Here is a 13,859-nt window from a genome sequence, read left to right on the forward strand (position 1 = left end):
TGCCTCTTCAAAGCCAGCTAGATTCTGCCCAGCAACACAGGCTGAGCCCATCCATCAGCTGTCCTGCCGCCTGCCAGCAAGGGTCTCTGCTGGGCTTGCCCTGTCAGCCAGAATGGAAGCATCAAATGCAGGCTGACAGGGTTGGGGTTTGGGGGAGGCCCTCGGAGGAACTGTCTGTGCCACAGTGATGGATGGTGCCAACAGGGACGGCATTCCAGGGATTTTTATTCTGTCCCACACATCTGGCAAGCTCTTTAACCCAAGCACCTGCAAAACCCCATCCCAGGAGCTCTTGAGTTTTTCCGAGAGGCCCCATGTATGGACCACGATAATCCTGGTTGAGGGACCTGGAGGATGTGACAGAAGAGATTTCCCAATGGTGTTACTTCCTGGAAGCCAAAACCCATGGAGTTTCCGGAAACACAAACCCACAAGAGGCTCCAGGGCTCATAAACTAGCAAACCAGACTTGGACTTAGGTAGACCTGGCTTCTGATACCATCTCCTTCTGCCTTAGTTTTTCCTTTTCTGTAAAATGGGAATAATAATACCTATGCTATAGAGGTTTTTTTAAAGTTAAATAAGGTTGTGTGCGACCACGTTTATTTTGTATAGTCACCAATACATAGAAAATACTCAGTACATAATAACCTATTATTTGGAATATTTGAGTTAACTCGGGATATTCTTTACCATTCTTCCTGATAAATTCTAAAAACAGACTCTTATAATTAGACAAATCCACAAGGGTTTCTTTTTATACCTGATATGAAATGCTTCTGACAGCTCCCCCGTTCATCCTGCAAAGCTTTCTCCTTCTCTATAGCCTAGAGAAAATCTCAAGTAGTCTGTATTGGAACCTGGAAAACTTTTTAAAAATCTACCAATGGAACCAAATTTCATGTCAGGCTGCATGCAGTCCCTGTCTCCCCAGGAAAGCCCTTGGACAAATTTCTATACTCCTATTGAGCTCATCAGGCATTTTCTTCACCAAATATCTATGGCCCAAATCTCAAATAGTTTTTTTTCCTGAATTCCCTGTTTACTCTGCACCAGGCAGACACCATCTTCACTGGCAGAGCTATGTGCCCACTGTGTGCCAGCCAATCAGAAGGAAGGGAGGCTTGGCCATAGAGGGAAAGGTTGATCTGTCCAATACATATATTAACAGCATATAGGGCTCTGTGCTGGGCACTGTGGGGTAGAAAGAGGAATGGACATGGCCCTTTCTCTTAAGAAACCAACTGTCTAGTTGAAGGAAAGAAATCAGATAGACCAAGTTAAATACAAAACTCAAGAGATGTGCCCTCTGAGATCCAGCCGTGAAACCTAAAATTCTGCAACCACCTGGGCCACTGAGGAATTCTAGTATCTAAAATTCGTATCCCACCAGCAACTCAATATTAAGCCATGTGTGTTCATTTGTTATTACTACATGATATGGTTGACTCTTGAACAATTCAAGGGTTGGGGGTCCTGACCTCCCCATGTAGTCAAAAATCCATTTTGACTCCCCGCAAGCTTAACTACTAAGAGTCTAGTCTTGGCTGGAAGCCTTACTGATAACATAAACAGTCGATCAACACAATTTTGTATGTTATATGTATTATATACTGTATTCTTACAAGTAAGCCAGAGAAAAGAAAATGTTAGTAAGAAAGCCATAAGGAAGAGAAAATACATTTACAGTGCATGTGCGTATGTATCTACTGAAAAAAAATCCACATGTAAGTGGACCCATGTGTGCAGTTCAAACTGTGTTGGTTGGCAATTTAGACTGGGTTCAGCTGGGCAGTTCTTCTAGCCTAGGCAGGGTCAGCTGATCTTGGCTGGGCTTCCTCATGTGTCTGTAGTCAGCTGGGAGATTAGCTGGGCTTTCTTACATGTTTGAGACCTTGGCTGGGGCCTAGGGCTGCCTCACATGTTCCATTATCCTACTTAGAAGAGCCCAAACTTGTTCACACGACAGTCACAGGGGTCCATGAGAGAGAGAAAGAGAAGCTTGGAGCTGGCACACAATGCTTCCACTAGAAGCTATTGGCAAAGCAAGTCCCAAGGCCAGCCCAGACCCTAGGGATGGAGAAACTGACTCCATCTTTTTCCTTTTTTGAATTTTATTTTATTTATTTTTTATACAGCAGGTTCTTATTAGCTATCTATTTTATACACATCAGTGTATACATGTCAATCCCAATCTCCCAATTCATCCCACCACCACCATCCCCCACGCCACTTTCCCCCCTTGGTGTCCATATGTTTGTTTTCCACATCTGTGTCTCAACTTCTGCCCTGCAAACCGGTTCATCTGTATCATTTTTCTACATTCCATATATATGCGTTAATATACGATATTTGTTTTTCTCTTTCTGAGTTACTTCACTCTGTATGACAGTCTCTAGATCCATCCACGTCTCTACAAATGACCCAATTTCGTTCCTTTTTATGGCTGAGTAATATTCCATTGCATATATGTACCACCTCTTCTTTATCCATTCGTCTGTTGATGGGCATTTACACTGCTTCCGTGACCTGGCTATTGTAAATAGTGCTGCAATGAACACTGGGGTGCATGTGTCTTTTTGAATTATGGTTTTCTCTGGGTATATGCCCAGTAGTGGGATTGATGGGTCATATGGTAATTCTATTTTTAGTTTTTTTTTTTGTTTTTTTTTTTGTTTTTTTTTTTTTCGGTACGTGGGCCTCTCACTGTTGTGGCCTCTCCTGTTGCAGAGCACAGGCTCCGGACACGCAGGTCAGTGGTCATGGCTCCCGGGCCCAGCCGCTCCACAGCATGTGGGATCTTCCCAGACCGGGGCACGAACCCGTGTCCCCTGCATCGGCAGGCGGACTCTTAACCACTGCGCCACCAGGGAAGGCCTATTTTTAGTTTTTTAAGGAACCTCCATACCGTTCTCCATAGTGGCTGTATCAATTTACATTCCCACCAACAGTGCAAGAGGGTTCCCTTTTCTCCACACCCTCTCCAGCATTTACTGTTTGTAGATTTTTTGATGATGACCATTCTGACTGGTGTGAGGTGATACCTCATTGTAGTTTTGATCTGCATTTCTCTAATGATTAGTGCTATTGAGCATTCTTTCATTTGCCTGTTGGCAATCTGTATATCTTCTTTGGAGAAATGTCTATTTAGGTCTTCTGCCCATTTTTGGATTGAGTTGTTTGTTTTTATAATATTGAGCTGCATGAGTTGTTTATATATTTTGGAGATTAAGCCTTTGTCCATTGATTTGTTTGCAAATATTTTCTCCCATTCTGAGGGTTGTCTTTTCACCTTGTTTGTAGTTTCCTTTGCTTTGCAAAAGCTTTTACGTTTCATTAGGTCCCATTTGTTTATTTTTGTTTTTATTTCCATTACTCTATGAGGTGGATCAAAAAAGATCTTGCTGTGATTTATGTCAAAGAGTGTTCTTCCTATGTTTTCCTGTAAGGGTTTTATAGTGTCTGGTCTTACATTTAGGTCTCTAATCCATTTTGAGTTTATTTTTGTGTATGGTGTTAGGGAGTGTTCTAATTTCATTCTTTTACATATAGCTGTTCAGTTTTCCCAGCACCACTTATTGAAGAGGCTGTCTTTTCTCCATTGTATATCCTTGCCTCCTTTGTCATAGATTAGTTGACCATAAGTGTGTGGGTTTATCTCTGGGCTTTCTATCCTGTTCTGTTGATCTATATTTCTGTTTTTGTGCCAGTACCATATTGTCTTGATTACTGTAGCTTTGTAGTATAGTCTGAAGTCAGGGAGTCTGACTCCTCCAGCTCCATTTTTTTCCCTCAAGATTGCTTTGGCTATTTGGGGTCTTTTGTGTCTCCATACAAATTTTAAGATTTTTTGTTCTAGTTCTGTGAAAAAATGCCATTGGTAATTTGATAGGGATTGCATTGAATCTGTAGATTGCTTTGGGTAGTATAGTCATTTTCACAATATTGATTCTTCCAATCCAAGAACATGGTATATCTCTCCATCTGTTGGTGTCATCTTTAATTTCTTTCATCAGTATCTTATAGTATTCTGCATACAGGTCTTTTGTCTCCCTAGGTAGGTTTACTCCTAGGTATTTTATTCTTTTTGTTGCAATGGTAAATGGGAGTGTTTCCATAATTTCTCTTTCAGATTTTTCATCATTAGTGTATAGGAATGCAAGAGATTTCTGTGCATTAATTTTGTATCCTGCAACTTTACCAAATTCATTGATTAGCTCTAGTAGTTTTCTGGTAGCATCTTTAGGATTCTCTATGTATAGTATCATCTCATCTGCACACAGTGACAGTTTTACTTCTTCTTTTCCAATTTGTATTTCTTTTTCTTCTCTGATTGCTGTGGCTAGGACTTCCAAAACTATGTTGAATAAGAGTGGCAAGAGTACACATCCTTGTCTTCTTTCTGATCTTAGTGGAAATGCTTTCAGTTTTTCCCCATTGAGGACGATGTTGGCTGTGGGTTTTTCATATATGGCCTTTATTATGTTGATGTAGGTTCCCTCTATGCCCATTTTCTGGAGAGTTTTTATCATAAATGGGTGTTGAATTTTGTCAAAAGCTTTTTCTGCATCTATTGAGATGATCATATGGTTTTTATTCTTTAATTTGTTAATATGGTGTATCACATTGATTGATTTGCGTATATTGAAGAATCCTTGCATCCCTGGGATAAATCCCACTTGATCATGGTGTATGAGCCTTTTAATGTGTTGTTGGATTCCGTTTACTAGTATTTTGTTGAGGATTTTTGCATCTATATTCATCAGTTATATTGGTCTGTAATTTTCTTTTTTTGTAATATCTTTGTCTGGTTTTGGTATCAGGCTGATGGTGACCTCATAGAATGAGTTTGGGAGTGTTCCTTCCTCTGCAATTTTTGGCAAGAGTTTGAGAAGGATGGGTGTTAGCTCTTCTCTAAATGTTTGATAGAATTCACCTGTGAAGCCATCTGGTCCTGGACTTTTGTTTGTTGGGAGATTTTTAATTTCAATTTCATTACTTGCGATTGGTTGGTCAGTTTGTATTTTCTATTTCTTCCTGGTTCAGTCTTGGAAGGTTATACTTTTCTAAGAATTTGTCCATTTCTTCCAGGTTGTCCATTTTATTGGCATAGAGTTGCTTGTAGTAGTCTCTTAGCATGCTTTGTATTTCTGTGGTGTCTGTTGTAACTTCTCCTTTTTCATTTCTAATTTTATTGATTTGTGACTCCATCTTTTGGTGAGAGGAGCTGCAAAGGCACATTGCAATAAGCATGGCCACAGGGCGAGGTGAAGAATCACGTCTCTTTTATCTCATCAGATTGGCTCATACCACACCAGAGTACCAATGTGGAACTTGAGGCTGTCAGCTAGACTTGGCCACATCCAGCTCCCCTGCCTCTTCACTACCCTTTCGTCTCCTTCCTTGGCTGGCTTTCTTCCCCCATCCAGCCCAGATTCGAGGCTCCTTTGACTGGAGGTCACATCCCACTCTTTTTTGTATAATTCTCCATTGTTCCCAAAACCTTCCTGCACCTGGCATAATACTTGTCCCACTGTAGGTGCACAATACGTGTTTCTTACGTAGGCAATGGGATGAACTACCAATAGAATAGAAAAGACAAAACAAGCTTTAAGTTTGGAGGTAAAGAAACCCTCCCAGGTGACTCTTCTAAAAAGCATTTTCAAAACATATTGCAACCCACCCCAAATGTCAAGGATCTTGGCCTTCCCTTGCACAGTCTTCCAACTGATGGCTTCTGGCAATCTGGGGCCACTGAGCCTCTGCTGCTTCTATCCCACCTCAACCAAGGGCCCTGGACCCTGGAGAATAGTAGGGACTTAATGCCTCACTTGGCAGGAATGTAACTCAAAGTCTATGTGTTTTATTACCTCCTTAGCTTCACTGAGAGGTGAACAGACCTTGTAAATAGGGCTGGATTCAAATCAAAACCCTCCAACAGACATGTCATCCATCCTCTGTCACCTGGAAAAATCATACAATTCCATCTTTATGAAAAATCTTCCCTCGTTTCCAAAAGAAATGATTCTTAACAGTCTAACCGGGATTATCCATCTGGCCCTCGGCTTGTGGGAGTGATGGGAGAAATTACAGGAGCCATTCGAAGGCGCTTATCTATAAACACCTGTTGGAAAAACAAAAATCAATTCTCCAAAGAAGAAAGAAAGAAAGAAATGGGGCAATCATCTCATTACCAAACTCATTGTCTCTTCCAAATGTCAGTTTGAAATCTTTCATGTCAAACTCAGAAAAAAATTTTTTTCCCCTTACTTTCTCACCCTTTCTCTGCTTTATCATGCTAGATGGAAAGAAACTTTATTTGCTCCAGGAAGACAATGGCCTTATCTTCAACCTAGATCCTCATGCCTGGAAAGGTGGCCTCCTCTGAGAGCATTTTCATAGTGGGGAAAAGCAGCTCGGGAGAAATAATGAGGAGGCAAAGGGAGTCTTGACTTGACACTGTGATAAATGAGGTGAAACTTTGGCAAGGAACCAGAGTTGGCGTATTCAAAAAGGAAATAAAAAGATAGTTCCATTTTAATGGGAAATATAAAACAGCCATTGTGCAAAAGTCGATTTTTCAAAAGCCAAAGAGATAAAGACTATAAGGGAATGACTGAGAGACGAATAAGATAATGTGGTTGATAATCGGGCGTAGGTAAGGTGCCATCCTCCCGGCCATCGCTGTGGCTCCGTGGGAGCGCCTTTTCAAGTCGGCTATCTGCATTTGCTCCTGCCTCATTATCATATGCATCTCTGGACAGCTTCCTTACAGCTTCAACTTGCTGACTTGCCATACTCCTGCCAGCTGGAGGGAGCAAAGTCAACCCAACCTTCTTCAAATCCCAAACTCCTCTCCATCAGCCACAGAGCTATCAGCATCTTCCAAGGCCCCAGACAACAAAGAGCCTGAGTCCAGGCTTACACACACCTGCTCTTCCTAGTGGATTGGTCTAGCATAAGGTATACAACCATGGGCAACGCCATATACTGCCCTTTCTTTCAGTAGGCAAGATCCGTGAACCTTCTCAAGGCTGTCCTTGGACAATCCCTAATTAGCAGGCTGGATATGCAAGGGGAATGATAGGACCCCTTTCCCAAGGGTAACTGTGAATTATCTGAGGCAGTATGAGAGGCCCGCTGAAGCAGTTGAGAGAGTGCAATTTAAGGGATATATGGAGATAAACTGCCTTAGTTCCTATGCTGTCATTTATTAGCTATGTGACCTTGGACAAGTTACTTAACCTCTTTGAGCCTCAGGTTTCTAAGCTTAAAGTAGAGATAATAATACATCTAGACTTTTATGAGAATGGAACGGGGTGGTTCATGTAAAATGCTTAGTCTGGAGCCTGGTACGTAGTAAAGACTCAGTAAATATTAACAGTTACGATGATTCTATATAAATAACTCGGGAGTAGTTTGATGCTGAAGCTGAAAGAAAAGGGACAAGTTTCTTTGACTTTATTCAGCTAAGGTGACTGATAAAGTCCCACTGAGAAACTTCATTCACAGAACCACCCAACAAGGCACTCAAGTGCCACTGGATCTGACCGTGGGCAGATCTCATACAGGACCTTGGAGACTCCCTGCGCCCCAGTCATCTTCCTGCTATTTACAGGTGAGAAAACTGAGGCCCGGAGGATACAGTTGGCTTGTCCAAGGTCACGGTTAGTGAAAAGCCATTTCCAATCACGTGCTCTTGACCCTGCCAAATGCCAGCGCTGGCTCACTGGGTCATGACAGCCCCCTCAAATGAAAACTCACGGTGCCCGACCCCTTCCATCTGCCCCGTCAGCGTCAGGAGCTGGAAAGACACATGAACCCTCCTTCAGGACCTAGAAATCTTTGGGAAAGGGGGTTTTCAGTGAAATAAAATGGTGACTTCTTTAGGTCTGATGATTAAGGTTGCTTCTGTCCTGTTCCCGCATCTGTAGATTGGACTCTCGACCACTATGAGTACAGCCAAGAGTATTACGACCAGGAAGGGAATGCCAACAGTGCTCTAGGCCATCCAGAGAATCCTGACTGGTACTACGCGGAGGACGGTAGGTACCAGAGCTGTTTGGGGGGGCCCTCCTGGGAGGAGAGCAGCACACCTGGAGGGGAGTTTATGTGTGACCACATGCAAGGGCTCTCTCTTCTCTTCCTCTCTGACCAGCATCATAAAATAGGTATTAAAAAATTATTTAGACTGGCTTTTTTTCAGTTAGAATCACATACTATGAATACTGGGGAGGTTCTTAGAGACCATCTCTCCCACTTTCAAATGACAGGTGAAGCAAGTGAGGCCAAGAGAGGAGCTGACTTAGCCAAGGTCACTCAGCAAGTTAGTGCATCATCATCTAGCTGTCCTGACACTGTGGGTTAGAGTCATGTTCAAAATCATCCCCGGAGCTTTCATGACAGGTAGTCCTAATTATGCAGAAGAGTCTGTCTTAGCATTAGGCATCAAACTGTAGCATTCACAAATTTGCCATTGTGCTGTGCTGTTTTGTTTTGTTTTTTTTCTCTTTTCACTCTTCAGAAGATTTGCACAGTTGTGTGTGTGTGTGCACGCACGCTCACACATGTGTGCTTCGGCCACGTTTGTTTTTGTTTTTGTGGCTTCTTGAGACAGAAAGGAAAACGAGAAGCTGGGCCTAAGCAAAGCCATGTGACTAAATCAGTAGAAGTAATGGAAAGCACTTAGCAGCTGGAATAAAAGCTGTGTAACTGCGAAGTGGCCTGGAAGGCAGGGCCAAGATACGGGGCATCAGGGGAACATCAGAAGGGACCATCAAAACAAGAGCCAGGCCCAGGGATCCTAGTTCCTGAACCAAAGAACAATGTGTGTGAACAGAAGGATAAAGAATTCCCCAAGGGAAGATCCATTCAGACAACCATGAAAAGCCAAAGGCACAGATGAAATATGACAAAATCTAACTGAACAAGTAGTTGAAGAAAGATGAAGGCCACTGGGTCATTTCCTCCTTGCCGTCAATTCTTCTGTCCCCCTCTTGCCTTTGGTCTTCTTTCCTGATGTTCAGAAAGCTTGTGTTTCATTAGGGGTGGGATTTCGTTCCCCACTCCTGACCTCCACCCCTGGGCACTGGGAGTAGGGGAGGTCTTCAGGCTTGTGAAATGCCTTCGGCATCAGAGACAGACCCCGTGGCACTCCCAGCGAGCCTGGGAGGAGAGAGACACTGATGACGGGAAAGGGGAGTTACTCAACGAGAAAGGCCCCATCCAAAGCCAGGCTGAGGGAGACAGTCACGATTCCTTCTTGCCTCTCCTCTTACTAACCTGAATCCCTCCCTCTGGTCTTATGATGGCAGTTTTCCCGGCTCTTTAAGGTCAATGCATGTTTCCCCCTTTCTCCAATCACTGGCTAGGCAGTTCCTCTCTCATTTGGGGCAGGAGATGGAAATTCAGTGAGCAGACAGGGGGCTTCTTGCCTGCTGTTCATTGCAACATTGACTTCCGCCCACGTGTTTTAGATCCATGCCTGTCCAACCCCTGTGCACATGGTGGGGACTGTCTCATCAGCGGGGCCACATTCACCTGCAGCTGTCCAGCCCCTTTCTCTGGAAACAGGTGTCAGAATGGTGAGTGGACCTTCACTGGATCCAATCTTCCCTCCATGTTGAACAAGAGGCAGTTTCTCCTCCAATTCTAGGGGGTAAAGAAGGGTTCAGTAATCCCGTGAAAAGGCTGACAATCACACATATTATGTTGTGCGTAATAGATTCCTCAGCATGGTCACAGGCAGCATCTCACTGAGTCCTCACCCTTACATGTTAGATAGGACTAGTCTGTCCATTCCACAGATGAGAACATTGAGGGTAAGAGGAGATAATAGCTGGGTTCTGACCAAGAGTGTTTAGACCAACTTCAACAGAGAAATGTTGTTCATATACAAGAGCAGGAAGGCTCTCAGGGCACATAAGGCTCAACCTTGTTAGAGAAAGGGAGCCCAGAGTGTACAGGGGACTTGCTCGTGGTTACACAGCTAATTAAGAGAAGAGCAGAAATTAGAGACCTGGTGCCTGACTCCCAGCCCCATGCTCTCTCTTCCTGCCATCCTCACTCATGGAGACTCTGATACAAGGTGTGTCCACTTTTAGTGACCTCTTGTGGGCATAACATGAGGCTATGTAATAAGGTACTGGGAATAGAATTCTTACAGGCTAATTGCACCCCTAGAGAGAACCTGGATTCTGTCGCATCTAGCAACCATCTAAGTGGGGTGGGGGAGGAAGTGAGGGTTTTATGGTTGACTTGTTTTCTCTGTGCCCTCTTCAGTTATTCCTACTGAATGGAATTCCTTTCAATGGAATTCCTTTCAATTGAATTGGAATTCAATTCAATTCCATGGAATTCCTTCAGGATTCCATTTTCAATCCTACAAAATCTTTCAATAAATTTTTCAGGATGGTTTGGGATATCAGGCACAAACATAGTTACTGGGTTTATCCCTCAACTTCTTGGAAGAATGACAAAATTGTAAATGGAATATAAAATCAGCTATACAATGGAGAAACTCAAATTGCAGCTCCACTTTTCTGAAGGTGTAAAAATTATCAAGGTGTTTATAAAAATAGCATAATAAAGACTATGAGCCCTAGAAACTCATAAGGAACTGGGAAGCAATCATCCACGACCCAAGGACAAGAGAGAAGCCTTGTCTAGGTGGGTAGCATGATGTTTCAGAACCATGGACAGGGGGCACATGCTCTATCAGTCACCAACACCACCTTTCTCCACGCCCCCGCACTCCCCTCCCAAACATTGTACTGTACAGGTACCTCTCAAAGTAAAATGTGCCCCAAATAATGTCCTGTACTTTGTCCCTACTTCTCTATTGATCTCCTACAGTGCAAAACAAATGCAAGAACAACCCATGTGGCCGAGGAGACTGTCTCATTACTCAGAGTTCTCCTTACTACCGCTGTGCCTGTAAACACCCTTACAGGGGTGAAGACTGCTCCACAGGTAAGTGCTGGAGGCCTCTTCTATGCTAAGCTCTCTCTACCGTGGCTTGTGCCTGGGATGTGAATATCCTCCTGTGTGGAAGTCCAGATACATCCAATGTTTTGGTGGCATCCTAGATGGCCCTTTTAACTAGGACTTTTTAAGATTCATTACTTCTGGAAAGTCCAGTGAGAATTGACTTGTCTGTGTCTCTTCCCAACAAAAAATAATCATCTTGAAACTCATTTCATCTAGGAAGTAAGCCCTGGTCTTTTCCTAGAATGGGCCATGTATATTTATTCACTGCTATGAGTCAGGCATTGTCCCAGGAGATTTACATTCTCTCTCACATTGTCCCCAAAACACTACAAGAAACAGTTTTACAGGTGAAAAAATTGAAGTTCAGAGAGGTTAGCTAACTTGCTTATGGTCACTCAGCTGTCAAGAGGCAGAGCTAAGTTTCAACCTAGCTCAGACTGGCCCCCAAATTCCTGCTCAGTCTATGCATCTTGTTTTTCCTTACTGAGAGACCCATCTACTTACAGACTCTTTTTTGCTGGCCTCCATCATATTGCTTCATCCATGTTTGCTTATGTTCTTAAGGTCTGTGTGTATGTTTTCTTGCATGTCAGTGGGTCTCTCTTTCCCCTTTGGTGACCCATTTTTGTGAAAGGATGGACACCAGAAAAGTGCCACCAATACCTCCTCGTCAGCTCAGATGTAGCTGCAACTCCTTCTAAAGAGCCTTCCTGGACCCACTTCCTGTGTTCACAGCGGTTCCTGCATGCAGGCCAAATCCCTGCCAAAATGGCGGCACCTGCTCCCGGCATAGGCGGAGATCCAAGTTCACCTGCACCTGTCCTGACCAGTTCAAGGGGAAACTCTGTGAAATAGGTATGGGTCTATAGCACCACTTCATCAGAAACTCAGGGACACGTGTGAGGCCTCTGGACTCCTTTATCTGTTTGCATTTTGTTGCCAGAACAGGGTTCAAGTCAATTCCCAAGCTCTGCTATTGCCTCGGCCTTCCAACCTAAGGGCGTAGGGTATGTCTGGCTCCATGTAGAGGAAGTCATAAACTGGGATATAGTGCAGGCAAGTCAAACACTCCTGGGTATCCTTGGGCCTCAACCTACCTACCACTGGTTCTTGTTTGAGCCAAAATTAAAGAACTCAGCTCTCACCCCCACCCCCATGATATTCCTTGTTTTTAAGCTGGGTTGAATGTGGAGTGTTCAAACCACCTTACTTCTGGGAACTCGTAGTGAAACCTCAGGGTGATCAGTATTCAGGCCCAATCCTCTCACCACCTGATATACCTGCCAAGTCCTTTCCAGGCATGGCACACCAGCTGGTCTCAGTTCTCAGATTCCCAACTGCTCTCTCCAAGGCTCTGATGACTGCTATGTTGGTGATGGCTACTCTTACCGAGGGAAAGTGAGTAAGACAATCAACCAGCACTCGTGCCTTTACTGGAACTCCCACCTCCTCTTGAAGGAGAATTACAACATGTTTATGGAGGATGCTGAGGCCCATGGGATTGGGGAGCACAACTTCTGCAGGTAAAGCTTACCATCCTCCCTGTCCTCCGTCTTGGCCACTTGTCAATGGAAGGATTTGTTTGTCCCTCCCCTCTGCTCCTAGTTCTCCTGGGCCAGCTTCGAAATTTTGGAACGGAACACTGAAACTCATCAGCTTTCTCTCTAGGAAGATTTTCCAACTCAGGATAGGTTAGGTTATGCTACTGTAATGAACAACCCCCAAATCCCAGTGGCTTGAGCACATCAATGTTAATTTCCCATTAATGCTACGCGTGTCATGTAGGTTGGGTGTGGAGGTAGGGGGTATTCTTAGCTTCACTTAGTTACTCAAATACACAGGAAGGGCAAGGAGAGACTGGAACATGGAGCGTGAGATTTTTACTACCTCAGCCTAGAAGTGACACATCATCTTACCACACGTTTCATTGGCCAGAAATAGTCATATAGTCTCACATAACTTCAAGGGATAAATGGAACTTCAAAGGGATAAATGGAAAATGGAATGTTTGGTTAGCATGACGGTCTCTGACACAAGGATGTGCAGGTTTTCCCAAATAAGAATAATGCCATTTCTATCCCTGGTGATGACTGGTACCTTCTTCGCCGTCTTCCTGACCATCCTGTTGGCTTCCTCCCACAGCTCATTGTCTAACCAAGGCCAAGGACATGCATGGTCTGCATATAGAAACAGAGATTTTTTGTATGGCTTTAAACTGGTTCCATTAAGCAAGAGGATTTCCCTAGCACAAGACACAGCTTTCCTTCTACTTTCACTTACCTTGAGCTGCCCCCTCCATGGGACTCTTCAGGGTGACCCCCAGCAGCCGCTCTCAGAGAATTCCCATGCACAGAACTTGAAGGTTCGGGCAGAGGAGCCCTACTCTCACCATGTTCCTGTAGTTATTTCACTTTCCTGACAAAGAAGGATCTTCAACAGGGATCTCATTTATTTTCCTACAAACAATGTAATGTGGACCTGGCACAAAGCTCGTGAACTACTCCCTGGTTATTGAGATTCTCCTCTGGAAGTTAAGATTTGGCCCCCAAACTATAACCACCCTTATATGTCAAGGTTTGCTAACCTGTTGGAGGAATGGAATGGAATGTGGTCCCAGGGGGATGCAAGAGCTTGGTGCTCCCTTACTCAAAGGGCTTTTAATGAGGTCCAGCGAGTTCACCAAGCCTTGACTCCGGCTTACTTTGTTTTTTTTTTTAATTTTAGAAACCCAGATGGAGACAAAAAGCCCTGGTGTTTCTTTAAAGTAAACAATGCAAAGGTGAAATGGGAGTACTGTGATGTCCCCGCCTGCTCAGCCCTAGGTAAGTCTGTGGCTGTCTGGAGCCCCGGGTAGTGGGGAGGTTGCAGAGC

The 13,859-nt window shown here is 43.9% G+C and overlaps 1 protein-coding gene across 1 annotated transcript in view; it reads left to right on the top strand.

Moving 5' to 3' along the window:
* HABP2 (hyaluronan binding protein 2) overlaps positions 1-13,859 on the top strand; it is a 36,996-nt gene that overhangs the window by 15,082 nt on the left and 8,055 nt on the right. Inside the window, exons 3-8 of the mRNA XM_029244903.1 lie at positions 7,934-8,044; positions 9,476-9,583; positions 10,854-10,970; positions 11,724-11,843; positions 12,340-12,511; positions 13,713-13,810. Coding sequence (XP_029100736.1) covers positions 7,934-8,044; positions 9,476-9,583; positions 10,854-10,970; positions 11,724-11,843; positions 12,340-12,511; positions 13,713-13,810 — 726 coding nt within the window. The remainder of the gene's footprint in view (positions 1-7,933; positions 8,045-9,475; positions 9,584-10,853; positions 10,971-11,723; positions 11,844-12,339; positions 12,512-13,712; positions 13,811-13,859) is intronic.

The sequence above is a fragment of the Monodon monoceros genome, unplaced genomic scaffold (genome assembly GCF_005190385.1).
Source record: "Monodon monoceros isolate NGI ecotype Baffin Bay Population unplaced genomic scaffold, NGI_Narwhal_1 Super_Scaffold_4, whole genome shotgun sequence".
Taxonomy (NCBI): Eukaryota; Metazoa; Chordata; class Mammalia; order Artiodactyla; family Monodontidae; genus Monodon; species Monodon monoceros.